The sequence below is a fragment of the Cygnus olor genome, chromosome 18 (genome assembly GCF_009769625.2).
Source record: "Cygnus olor isolate bCygOlo1 chromosome 18, bCygOlo1.pri.v2, whole genome shotgun sequence".
Taxonomy (NCBI): Eukaryota; Metazoa; Chordata; class Aves; order Anseriformes; family Anatidae; genus Cygnus; species Cygnus olor.
In genome coordinates, this window is record NC_049186.1 from 5,807,095 (window position 1) to 5,819,140 (window position 12,046).

The window sequence follows — 12,046 nt, forward strand, 5'->3', positions numbered from 1 at the left end:
AGCACCCCCCACCAAGCATACATTTGCTGCTGGGACTCAGTGGGGAAATGTTCCTGGGGCTGGAGTCTCCTGGCTGCTCCAGCAGCACAGCTCTGGCCCCTTGGAGAGGGTCTGAGGCTGTGGTTCGTACCGTGTAACATCCTCACCTCATCCTGTGTCACCTGAGAGGATAAAAAGGGCCCTGGGCCACATCCTGCCCTGGTCTCTCACTAGGGGCCAGCCCTTTGCTGGGTAATGCCGTAATGCTGTGCTGAGCTCCCAGGGGTGCAGGGCAGACCCCCTGGGGACAGGGCCCTCTCAGGAGGGATGTCCCTCCCCTGCTCACTTTTCCTCTCCCCAGCCGCTGCCCTCCACTGGCGACGACCTCCAACAACACCTTTTGGGATCGGAGCCACGCAATGGGCAGTTGACTTCCACAGCAGGTGAGGGATATCCCAGCACCATGGGGCCTTGGGGACAGCTGTCCCCCAGCCCTGGGGGCTGCTCAGTGCCCAGGTCCCCCTGTGACACTCTCTTCTCTCCTGTCTTCTCTGCCAGGGCCCCCAGGCCACCAGACCCCTGGCAACTGTCCCCCTGGAGACAGGGTCTTCTCCCACCAGTTCTTGCGGCCTGAGCAGCTCCTGGAGGGGAAGGTAACTGGACCAGCGGCGTGCAGGGTGGGAGGTCAATGTTTGGGGTTCTCAGCCCAGCTCTTTCTGCACTGGGCACATGGGACTGGGTCTTGGGGACGCTGGGGCCAAGTGGGTCTTGCCCAAGAAGGTCCTGTCGTTGTGCCCCAAGCAGTCAGGTCCTTCCAAGCCCTGCAGCCACAGTCACAGGCTGCTCTTTGCCTCGTCCTCTCCCCAGGATGCAGAAGCCATTTACAACTGGCTGAGGGAATTCCAGCTTGAGTCGTACACTGCCAACTTCCTCAATGCTGGCTACGATGTCCCCACCATCAGCCGCATGACCCCCGAGGTAAGGCAGGTCCTTCCCTGCTGGCCTGCACCCCCTGAGCTGCCGGCAGTGGGCGCCCACTGCTCCACGCTCCCCGTGCCGCTGCTGACTGCAGCCCCGCTCTGCTTGCTTTAGGATCTGACAGCCATCGGCGTGACCAAACCAGGCCACAGGAAGAAGATCTCCACTGAGATCGGGCAGCTCAGCATTGCCGAGTGGCTGCCCAACTACATCCCGGTGAGTCCTTGGCACCGGGGCTTTGGTCTGTGGCACCCTCTTTTCTCAGAGCTGCGTCCCCCAGGACAGGATGGGGACTGCCTATAAGTAAATGAGCTCTGAAGCGTCCAGAGAGACCCCAAAAAAGCAGGCTCCTGGCCAGGGGCAGGGAGGGGATGGATGAAGGCACCGCCTGTCCCTTGCTGCTCACGGCAGCATCTCCGTGCTCTTTGCAGGCTGACCTGATGGATTGGCTCAGTGCCATTGGGTTGCCCCAGTACCACAAAAAGCTGGTGAACAACGGCTACGACTCCATCACCATCGTGACAGACCTGACGTGGGAGGATCTGCAAGAGATTGGCATCAACAAACTGGGTGAGTCCCTGCCGCGGTGCTGGGGTGACCCAGAAAGGGCAGTTCAGGGCATCCCCAAGGACTGGGGTGACCCAGAAAGGGCAGTTCAGCCATCCCCAAGGACTGCCCTGGGCAGGCTGGAGCCAGGCTGAGCCGGGTGGATGTGGCTGGCAGTTTGTCTCCTTCCATATGCAGGGTTTGGATAACCTGGATGTCTTTGCCCTGGTTGGTGACATGACTGTGGCTTTTCTTGGCCAAGAGGCCTTGTAGGATCAGAGCCAACTTAATGCCCCTTTCCTCTTGCCACTCTCCCACAGGCCACCAGAAGAAGATCATGCTGGCCGTCAAGAAGCTCAGAGACCTCCGCAAAAGCCTCAACCAAGCGGAAGCCACCCTGGCAAGACGCAAAGTCCCCGGTGCCCTGGACATTGTCACCATTGAGTCACTGGAGAATGGGGAATGCCAGTCCCCACACACTCCCAAAATGACAACATTCCAGGACAGCGAGCTCAGCTACGAGCTCCAGACAGCCATGTCCAACAGCTGCCATGAGACGCTCAGCATCAAGAACAGCCAGGGAATGTCGCGGAGCCAGGAGAGCATCGGGGTGCGGTCCCGGGGTTCAGGGCACTCGCAGGACAATGTTTTGTCCCGGCACCTCTCCAGCCCCTCGCAGGAGAGTCTGGGCAGCGGGGAGAGCAGCAGCAGCAGCGGGCAGTCCTGCGCGCCACCCCGCAGCAAGGAGAGCCCGGCCAGCCTGCCGGGACGGCCCAGCCCCGAGCCCTTTGGGAAGCTCGTCTCCCCCGAGGGGCTGAACGGCTACACCAACGGCAGCGGGGGCAGCCCTCTCAAGGAGAGGAACCTGCCTGAAGGCACGGATCAGTACGCCCGGCCAACGGCTCAGAAAGGTGCTGGCCCTGCAGGGCCACCAGCAGTCACCCCTTGTACCCCTCCCCAGACCCCCAGCAAGGCAACGGCCCCGTATGTCTTCATGTACCCGCACGTCTCCTTGAAATCCCCGACGGCCCCTTCCCTCCTGGGGGCCGAGCAGCCCAAGACCCTGGCACACCCCTACCCCTCCTTCCCTTCTGGGCAGAAGAGCAGCCTGCAGACATCAGCCCAAAAAGCTTTCTCCTACCTGCACAGCCAGTGCAGCCCCACCGAGCCACCCAAGGCTGCCGCGGCCCCGGGCACCTGGCAGGCAGGGGAGCAACACAACGGGGGCGAAGGCTTCAAGTACAAGAAGCGGTCGCACAGCCTGAACCGCTACGCGCTGTCAGATGGAGAGCATGAAGAAGAGGAGGGGGTGCCCACCAGCACCCTGGGCTCCTATGCCACCCTGACGCGGCGGCCGGGCCGCAGCCAGATGCCACGGGCCTGCCTGCAGGCGGAGGCCAAGGTGACCCGCAGCCAATCCTTCGCCATCCGGGCCAAGCGCAAGGGACCCCCGCCGCCGCCTCCCAAGCGTCTCAGTTCCGTCTCCAGCACCCCCGCCACCGAGGCAAACGGCGAGCAGCCACCCGACCCCGAGCAGCAGTCTCCAGTCCCCCAGGACATGGCCGATGCTGGTGCCAGCCCCGGTGACACCAGTCGCAGCAGGACAGTGAGGAGCCTGGCAGCTGCACTGGAGGGGACACCCGGGGCAAGCCCACCCAAGCCCCTCCTGGCTCCGAAACCGCTGCATGTGGCTCAGGACTCTCTCTCCAGGGCCAGTGTGGACGATCGGTCCTACGATGGCGGTGATACCGGCAGCACTGTGCTTGCTGATGCTGGCAGGGACGCCTTTGAGGGCAGCAAGCCGCGGAGACGGACATTGAGTGAGCCCAGCGCTCCCATGACGGAGGCTGTGCAGGCCGGGCGGGAGGATGCCTCCTCAGACACGGAGGAGGAGGCCAAGCCCGACGTCTCTTCATCCTCCCAGAACAGCTCCAGCGAGTGCATCCCCTTTGCAGAAGAAGGCAACTTAACCATCAAGCAGCGTCCGAAGCCTGCTGGGCACCCCAAGGCTGACGCTGCAGTGCAGGATGCAGAGCCCAGTTCCCAGCCTGCAGAGCCCCCGTGCTCTGCTGGGAAGGAGCCGGCAGCACCTGCTGCCACCAAGGAGCCGCCCGTGCTGGAGTTCAACCTCACCGAATCGGACACGGTGAAGCGCCGGCCCCGCTTCAAGGAGCGGGAGCCGCTGCAGGCTGTGCTGAAGGCATTCAGCCTGGCAGGGCAGGCGGAGGCGGGCGGTAGCCCCGCGCCCCAGTACGCCCAGGCCCAAGCTGTGAGCATCGTGGGCCCCACCACGCAGGGGCTGGCACCACGGGCGGGGCTGGCTGGAGACACCTTTGACGATGACAATGTGGAGTTCAGGATTGCTGAGATAGAGAAGAGCATCTTGTCACTGGAGAAGGGGATCAAGAAGACACCGAGCCCCACCAAAGCCCCCAGCCCCACGGAGCTGCTCGGCACTGCCGTGGTGAGGACACCTGCTCCAGGTACGGGGGCTTGGGAGGGTCTCTCTTTGGCAGTGGCAGGGCCTGAGGCTCCCTCCTTCCCCATCTGGGTCAGGACAGCATCCCCAGCTGGCCAGGAGGCAAGGACAACCCGTGCCACCACGTGCCACGAGGCTTCTTCCCTTGCAGACGTCCCTGCCAAGCACACCTCAGTGGCGTCCACCAAGCTGGTGTTCTCCGGGCCCAAGACCATCTACCAGCAGGTCCTGCAGCCCTCCCGCCACACCGTCGCTCCCTGGGCAGCCCCCGAAGCGGTGCCGGATGTGGTCGGGTCCCTGGCTGCTCCCAGCCCTCTGACACTGGAGGCAAGCAGCAAGGTGTCGGCGAAGCCTTTGGCCATTGCCCCAGGGGCCGCCCTGGTCCAGCAGCGGCTGGAGCACACCAACTCCACCCTGGCTGCCGCGCTGCAGGCAGCCGAGAAGAAGATCACAGCAGAGGAGGTGGAGAGGTGAGGTGGTGCTGTGGGAGAGAAAAATGCTGGGGTGAGATCCTGGGGAGTGGAACTGGGGAGCCCCCAGTGGGGGCAGGCAAAGGGCTGGGGGCCTCCAGCCCTGGCAGGCGGCAGCGGGTTCCCAGGCAGCCCCAAGGACCGAGCACGGGCTGCAGCCACCTGCACGCGGCCACCACGTGCCCGCGACCCACCAGGATGTGCGTGCTCCAGCCCAGCTGTGACCGGGAGGGTTGGGTCCCGCCTGCCTGCCCCTGCCCAACGGCACCTCAAGCGTTTGGGCAGCATTTAACCATCTCTCCCTTCCCTCCCCAGCCCCCCCGGGGCCGTGCACTCGGCCAAGAACATCCTGGAGGACATCAGCAACATGTTCGATGATCTGGCCGACCAGCTGGATGCAATGCTGGACTGAGGCTTGCTCCCTCCTTCCCTTCCCCGCCTCCGGCTGCTCTGCCAGTGCCCGTCGTGATGGGGGGAGAGCGGATCCAGCACCGCTTGGTGCCTCCAGGTCTCTCCAGCCGCCTCCCTCCCTGCACTTTGCACTGTGGCCGGGAACGTGGCTGCCCCTCCTCACCCACCCGTGTCACCGGCCCCAGAGCCACCCGGCTCCGTGTCACACGCTCCGGCACAGCCGCGGGGGTCAGGCGTTTCCCACCAGACTGGCAGCAGGAGGGGAGCCCAGAGGGGCTGCGCATGTGGTCCCGGAGGCCGCGGAGAAGCCCTCGCTCCCTCGCACAGCGCTGAGGAGCCTCCACAAGGGACCTTTTTCTTTCCACACTGCATTGCTGAGTCCTGCCTCTTATTATTTATCCCCTGCCAACAATGTGTCAAAGGAAAGACCTCCCTGGGCAGCCGCCACGGAGCTGGCTATTTACTGAGCAGATCCCAGCCCCGGCAGGGCCTGACAGCAGCTAAAAGAAGACAGGGCTTGTTGCGATTTGGCAGCTTACGGAGTGAGAAGGAACCTTCCTGCTTTTTTTGTTGCTTTTCCAAACGCATCAGCATCAGGCAGCGTGTAATCTGAGCGGATCGAAATCCCTCGGTGGGACCCACAGCCCCTCAGGAGGGGGCTGGCACAGCCTGCAGAGCTGCGGGATGCAGGGGGCTACCTGCACCCTCCCGCAGCGCCGAGGTCCTGCAGGGTCCTCGCAGGATGGCTGCGCAGTGCCGAAGGCCGCACACGGCTGTGTGTCTGTGCGTCCGTGCATCGAGCTGGATCGCGCTGCTATACTGAGGCTGCCCTCTGCTGACACTGTGCCTGCACAAACCGCCAGCCCCAGTGCTTCCAGGGAAGAAGTAGCAGAGCGGTTAGTGGGGTTTTTGGTTTTTGTGTGTTTTTTTTCCCTCCCCTATTTCCCCTTTTTTTTGGGGGTGGCCCCCTTTTCCCACTGCCCCTCCCTGCAGGGAGGTGCTGGCACAAACCCAGCCCTGAACGTCGCTAGGCAGTGGCAGCGTTTGGGACTGCGCACGATGCTTCCTTGCAGCACTAAAACCCTGCGGGAGAGGTGACCCCGCATGCACGGGGTGAATTCAGCTCAGCAACAGCTACTGTAAATACGCGCTGGATGCAGTCACAGCCCCGTGGCTGCAGCAGGGGAACAGCAGTGATAGCTCATTGCATCCAAGCAGTAGGAACGGCTGCATAGCTTGAAGACAGATTTCTCTAGCAGGATCTGTTTAGTAGTGCATGTCTAAATATGTCCAAGAGCCCCGAACTTGGCTTGCACTCGGCATGCCAAGCAAATGAAAGCATCAGAGCACCAGAAGGGAACCTAAGATTGTACTGAAGTGCCATTTGTTACAAAAATTCCAGACGAAGGGAAAAAAAGAAATCCAACCCTTACCCCTTTTAAAAAAAATCACCCGCACAAAACCAAACTGGAAAGGGAGAAGGTGGCCAAAGAGGCGGGCGCTCCCCAGCCCTTTGGGGAGTTTGTGACTGACTTTGCCTGCTCGCAGCCCCTTGCTCCCTGCACTGAGAAGGGAGCAGAGCCCGCCTGGAGGGGTCCCCAGGGCTCACCAGCAGCGGCTGTGCCACGGGCCCAGCCGGCGGGAGGCGCCAGCCTGGCTTTGGGCTGAAAAGCACAGATGAAAAATCCCTGAAAAAAAAAGAAAATAAAATCATTGGCTGGGACTTGAGGTCAGTTTGAGGCGATTAAGACCCCTCTATCCTGGCCAGTTGGTTGCTCTGTTTTATACATCACATTGCGTGTATTTAAATGACCGTGTCCGACAGGCAAGTGCTACGCCATGGACCTGACTGTTTTTAAAATAGCTCCAACCAGTGGCACTTTAACGAAAGGTTTGCAGAAACCTTTTAAAACTGATTTTTATTCTCACAAGTCAATCTGGGGCAAACCCAGTTATTTTTTTCCAATGTTGATAAAACTGTAAATGTTTTTTTAAAGGCCAATGTATATATTTTAAATGTGATTTATTATATATATTTACTAACCAGAACTGCAAGTCTTGTACTCTAGGGTCAGGGATAAGAGTACACTGGGGTGGAGCTGTCGCTGTCTGAGCCACCTGAGGGCAACATCATGCTGCTCTCATTGTCAATAAGGGAATTAAACATTTGTTTTGCAGAAGAATGCCTATTTTTTAAGCTCTAGATCTCTATTTTGAAGCTACTGTATGGTGTGTAAGTTATTTACACTGCAACTGGGACTAACTGACCCTGGCTGCACCTGCTCCGTGCAGCAAGACAGTGAGGGGAAAAAATAGCCCATGTAATCACCAGACTGACAACAGATTTTAAACCATCTGCTCTGTTTGTGTTGATCATGTGTTTTGTTTTCCACTAACATCCATTAAGACTAAATTCTATTAAACAGTGGGGCATATTTTACCCTTTTGATAGTTCTGCCTAGTTGTCTCCTTCGTGTCAAATCATACAAGCTTGTCTCCTGCTCTGTCTGAAGTTCATCGAGGATCAGCTTTATCCTGCCCCTTGAGCGCTTAAGATCTGGGTTTCCTCAGATAATCTCCCTGGTAAGAGTTCTGCTGTCACCTCTAGCGAGGTTAATGCTCAGTCTGAGCCTTACTACTGTGACAGTAACGTGTGGTGAGCACGCTGGGGACCAGCACTGCCTTCCGTGCCCCTCTGCCCAGCTTTGGGTCCCGCTTTGCTCAGGACAAGCAGCCCAGGCCTCCTCGTCTCACCACTGTTTTTCTCCAGTGCTCCCAGTGCCTGTGGCAGCTCACCCCCGAGCCCTTCATCGCGAGGCTCCAACGCGCCGCCTGCCGCAACCGAAGCAATCGGCAGCGACCATCAGAGCAACCACACGCGTTGTGCCTGGGATCAGGGAGACAGGAGGTGAGTGAGAAGTTACTCTGTGGGCAGGGGCCTGCAGGGCTGCACATTTGCCCAAGGCTGGGCAGAAGCTGGCAGAAAGCACCAGGATCAGATTCCAGGAGAATCCAGCTCTCAGGCTGTGCTGCTGCCCCAGAGGTGAGCCCCGTTACCTGTGCCATGACCAACAAACACATTTGTACCTCCTTGCTCTGCTGGGTGCAAACTCCCTCCCACTCTCACGGGGCGTGTTACCAAGACAGTCGTTTATTGCCGTTCATACAGTGGATGTGTGTGGGTTAGGGTTTGCTTCTTTTTTTTTTATACAAGTTTTAATACAAATCAAATATTTTTACATACATCCCAAAAATTTTAATATAAAATATACACCGTTTAAAAACATCTCGATGTAGGAAACTTCTTACTGAAGCCGTTCACCCTGGTCCTCAGGTGCCTCACTGGCAGAGGGAAGGGTGGCAATGGCGAGACCATCCAAAAGGCTCCGTTCCTACGCCTTGGCTCCCTCCAAGTCTAACACGGGAAGGAGGGTGCAGGAAAATAAACGTTTGTGATCACCCAGAGAAGGAAACCTTGGAGTTGCCTCCTCTAGAGGAAGGTGTGGCCAGCAGGAAGCCCTGGTAGCTGCTGCCTTTTATCACCTACAACAGTTAAGTGGCACAAAGCAAGAGCTAGGTCAGGGGGAAAGCTGCCCTGCGGGGATACCAGTGAGTGGCTTGGCGCAGCCGCTGGCTGCAGCTCAGCTTGGCCACGGAAGAGATCGTGTCCCACTTGCCAGCCAACCCTGGCATCAGAAAGACAAGCTGGTTTCTCAAGTGCCAGTGATAACAGATCTGCAGCTGGCACGCAGTGAGTTAAGTGCGACTGAGAAATGCAGCGTGTTCTCCCTGAGCCAGGCAGCCCTGCGGACCTGTAAGGAGCGAGGGAAGAGCTCAGCCCAGCTGGCAGAGGTGAGCAGACCCACTGCGAGCAGGACTGGCCTGGTATTGCTGCGTTGCAGGAGGGCAGCCCTGCCTTTCCCCAGTGAGCACCTGGCTCCCAACCCTGCCTGGCTCCCTCCACGCAGCCCCGCCAGCAGCAGAGCCCAAACGGCTGCTCTCCAGCTGTAGAAACAGGGCCCAGGTCTCCAGACACCCGCACCCGGCCCCCTCCAGCAGCCCCGCTCTGTCCCCAGAGCACAGAGACTGGCCCTACCCCTGCTCCACGCTCCTACCAGACCCACAGCGAGAAGGGTATTGCTTAGACGCGCAGTGCGCGTCCTCCCTGCGTTTGCTGAAATGGAAGGAAGACGAGGTGGAGCAGCAGGTAGGGCTGGGGTTCCCGTCCAGCTCCCTGCCTGCCAGGAAGGCCCAGCAGCCACTTGTTAGCCTCGGACACCAAAGGGAAGCAACAGCCGTGTACTTAGTGTTAATATTGGAAGCAAAAACAGTGCCAGGATTTGTCAGGTTTAGCCAGTTTTTAAAACTAGGGAGAGAGTCAGCATCTCCCATGAGCTGCAAATATTCTGGTAGCCAAGCCTGTGTGCTCCTGCTTGGCCCCCAAGCGTCAGCCCTCAACAGCACCAGTGTTCCCAGTACAGCTGGGGTCTGTACAGGAGCACGTGTGCTGCACTGGGGCAAACCGTGGGTTACAGAGCCCTCAGTGAAAGGTCAAAGGAAGAAGGGACCTCCAGAAAAACAGGTAACAGCTAGGAGGGCAGAAGCATGAAGGGGAGAGTTCCAAACACTAGCACAGAAAGGCATGACGAGGGGGGCTTCCCTGTGCCTTGGAGAGCAGGTACTGGATGCAGCAGGGTCCCAGGCTGGGAAAGGAGCCGTCCACCAGCTCCGTGTTAGTCACAGCTGCAAGACGCAGATGGAAAGACATCTCCCTCCCTCCACGGCAGGGGTGGGCAGGTCTCAGGTTTTCTCGGTAGCCACAAATATTGCCGTGGCCTTCTCAAGCAGGCATTTTACTGAAGCAGAACAGCAATTCAAATCACAAAAATGAGGACAGTTACAACCCTACCTCTCTGGGGGCTGTTAAAGCATACACGAGCTGGATCAGCAGGGCTGGAGGAAGCTGGGCCATGCAAGCAGGCAGAGCTGTCCTCCTGATTCCCTGTGCACCTTGTAAGCAGGGTCAAATGCAGACAGTTTTCCTTAAAGCCCTGTCTCATCCTTCTCTTGAAGTACTCGACAGCTGGCACGTGGCTACAGCAACAACGCTAGAGGGCAGGCCTGGCACAAGCTGGCCGTCGTGGGGCTTTTCTAGCGTGGTGCCAAAGACCCCTTCCAGCGTCCCTTTGGGAATGTGAGCTCCAGCCCTCACCTGGCACCTAGCGCTCCTGGAGGTGCAGGAGAGATGGCTGACGGAGGTAGGTGAGGGCACGCGCAAGCATGCACATGCACATCATCCAGGAAAGCAGGCAGAGAAGGAAAAAAATGGGTTTCAATAGAAATCTCTGGCCTCAGCAGCCCTACATCTCCCCTTCTGGCCCCAGATTTTCCTGCCAGATCAAGGAAACCCATCTGCTCACACAGAGGGGAAGAGTCACTTGATTTCAGCATCACCATGATACTAACAAAAACCTCTAGTAATAAATAAATAAAGGAAGAGCAACCTGAACAGCCACCAGAGCTTGCAGGCTCCCTCGAGAGCACCCTGGCAGGCCAGGGAGGGGCTGCATACCTGCTGGGGGATCCTGATGGCAGTGCCCTGCCTGGGGCCCCCAGGAGGGAAGGTGCTGATGCAGTTATGCAAGGAGGCCGTCGGGTTTGCATGTGTGAAAGAAACTCCCTGAGCCTTTGGTGCAGCCGCTCTCCCAGTGCAGGATGTGTCTGTCTGCCCCTGGCCCCAGGGAACTCAAGTTGGGAGGTTTTAAAATGGAGAATTCATCCCCAGCTTTGTTTCAAACTGCAACTTCTGCCTCTTTTGGTAACGCACTCGGACCCTGGAGGAGACAGGAGAGAGCAGAGTCAGTATGTGGAGCGGCGAAAGGCAGGTAAAGCTGCCCCACTCTGGTTCCTGAGCCCTGAGAAGCAGAGAAGCCCCTCACCTGGGCCCTCTGGTACCCTGAGGGGAGAATCAAATCCAGAGAGCAAACCATCATCTCACACCTACCCCATCCAGCCAAGTCCTATATCCAAGGCCACCAGACACAGCAGAGAAAGGCCCAGAAACCCCTCCCAGGAACAGAGATGAGGGCTCTGTCCCCATCAAGGTTCCCTGTAACCCCCACTGCCTTTCCTCACCGGCCCCCTTTCCTCAATCCATGCTCATTAGCGTTAACTCCCAGCTCCGGCTGCTCCCTGTGCTAGAACAGCCAGTCACTTTGCCTGCTACAAATTCTTGGCTTCGGCCACTTCCCGTGAAAATGAGTCCCACAGTTCAGGCACTGTGGGAAGACGTATTTCCTCCACTGTGATTCAATGCCTCCCTGTCCTCCTGGGACAAGATGGAGAGAACAGCCCTCTCCAAGCCATACTGGTATTTCACAGACCTTGGCTGTCTCCTCCTCATTGGAGGGAGATAAGGAAATTTCAGTCTCCCTTCCTGCTCCCAATCACTGCCCCTGCCCTCCCCTGACCCTCTTTCCTCCCCTGCGCTTCCTCCCGGAGAGGTGGAACATGAGCTTGCACACAATAGCCAGGTGATTTACACAATGCAATCATCTTTTCCTTTTTATTCCCCACCCTGTTCCCTGTGCATTATTTCTCTGCAGCTCAAGGCCAGGCTGCAGTGAGGCTCCCACCCTTTGTCTCCATCTTCCCTACCACCCCCATACCTGATTTCGTGCAGCTTGACAATCTCGTTGATGATAACCACGAGGATCAAGGAAAGAAAACCCAGGAGCCATGAGACGGGGGAGATGGAAACGTAGTTAAAGGTCAATGGAGAACTGAGATTTTCCCAGAGCTTCAGGTCCAGAACAGTCTGCGCCACTTGCCCCAGCAATCTAAGATCATAGACAGACACAGCAGATCTCAGCAGAGCGAACACACTTCCCAGGATCTGCAGATCAGGGCTCAGGCCCAGACGTACCACCCCTGACTTTACAACAGGGATGCTTCACCTGTGTGAGGTTCAACAATGCCCTTGCCATGTATTATCGTTTTCCTCAGCGCCAGCAAACTGGTGCTGGAGGACCTACAGCCCTCCTTCCCCCCGCACTGCGGAGCGCTGCATCAGCGCCCGGGGATACTCACACGACAGCCACAGTGAGCGTCCACCACCGGTTGGAGAGGGGGCTCTTCTTCCACAGTGGTTTGGTGCGATGGACGTGGGTGATGGATATGAAAA

At 58.3% G+C, this 12,046-nt stretch overlaps 2 protein-coding genes across 5 annotated transcripts in view; one reads left to right on the top strand and one right to left on the bottom strand.

Annotated features, from left to right (window-relative positions):
* The window catches only part of CASKIN2 (CASK interacting protein 2), a 33,732-nt gene extending 27,193 nt beyond the window's left edge, over nucleotides 1–6,539 (top strand). Inside the window, 7 exon segments of the mRNA XM_040530049.1 lie at nucleotides 341–422; nucleotides 538–632; nucleotides 847–957; nucleotides 1,072–1,173; nucleotides 1,389–1,527; nucleotides 1,824–4,452; nucleotides 4,768–6,539. Of these exon segments, the coding sequence (XP_040385983.1) occupies nucleotides 341–422; nucleotides 538–632; nucleotides 847–957; nucleotides 1,072–1,173; nucleotides 1,389–1,527; nucleotides 1,824–4,452; nucleotides 4,768–4,864 (3,255 nt within the window). The 3' untranslated portion in view covers nucleotides 4,865–6,539.
* Nucleotides 6,540–7,991: 1,452 nt separating this feature from the next.
* TMEM94 (transmembrane protein 94) overlaps nucleotides 7,992–12,046 on the bottom strand; it is a 50,526-nt gene continuing 46,471 nt past the window's right edge. For all 4 annotated transcript variants that reach the window (XM_040530052.1, XM_040530053.1, XM_040530050.1 and 1 more), the window contains 3 exons: nucleotides 11,953–12,046; nucleotides 11,532–11,702; nucleotides 7,992–10,697 (listed from right to left, as the gene is read on the bottom strand). In XM_040530052.1, coding sequence (XP_040385986.1) covers nucleotides 10,625–10,697; nucleotides 11,532–11,702; nucleotides 11,953–12,046 — 338 coding nt within the window. In that variant the 3' untranslated portion in view covers nucleotides 7,992–10,624. The remainder of the gene's footprint in view (nucleotides 10,698–11,531; nucleotides 11,703–11,952) is intronic.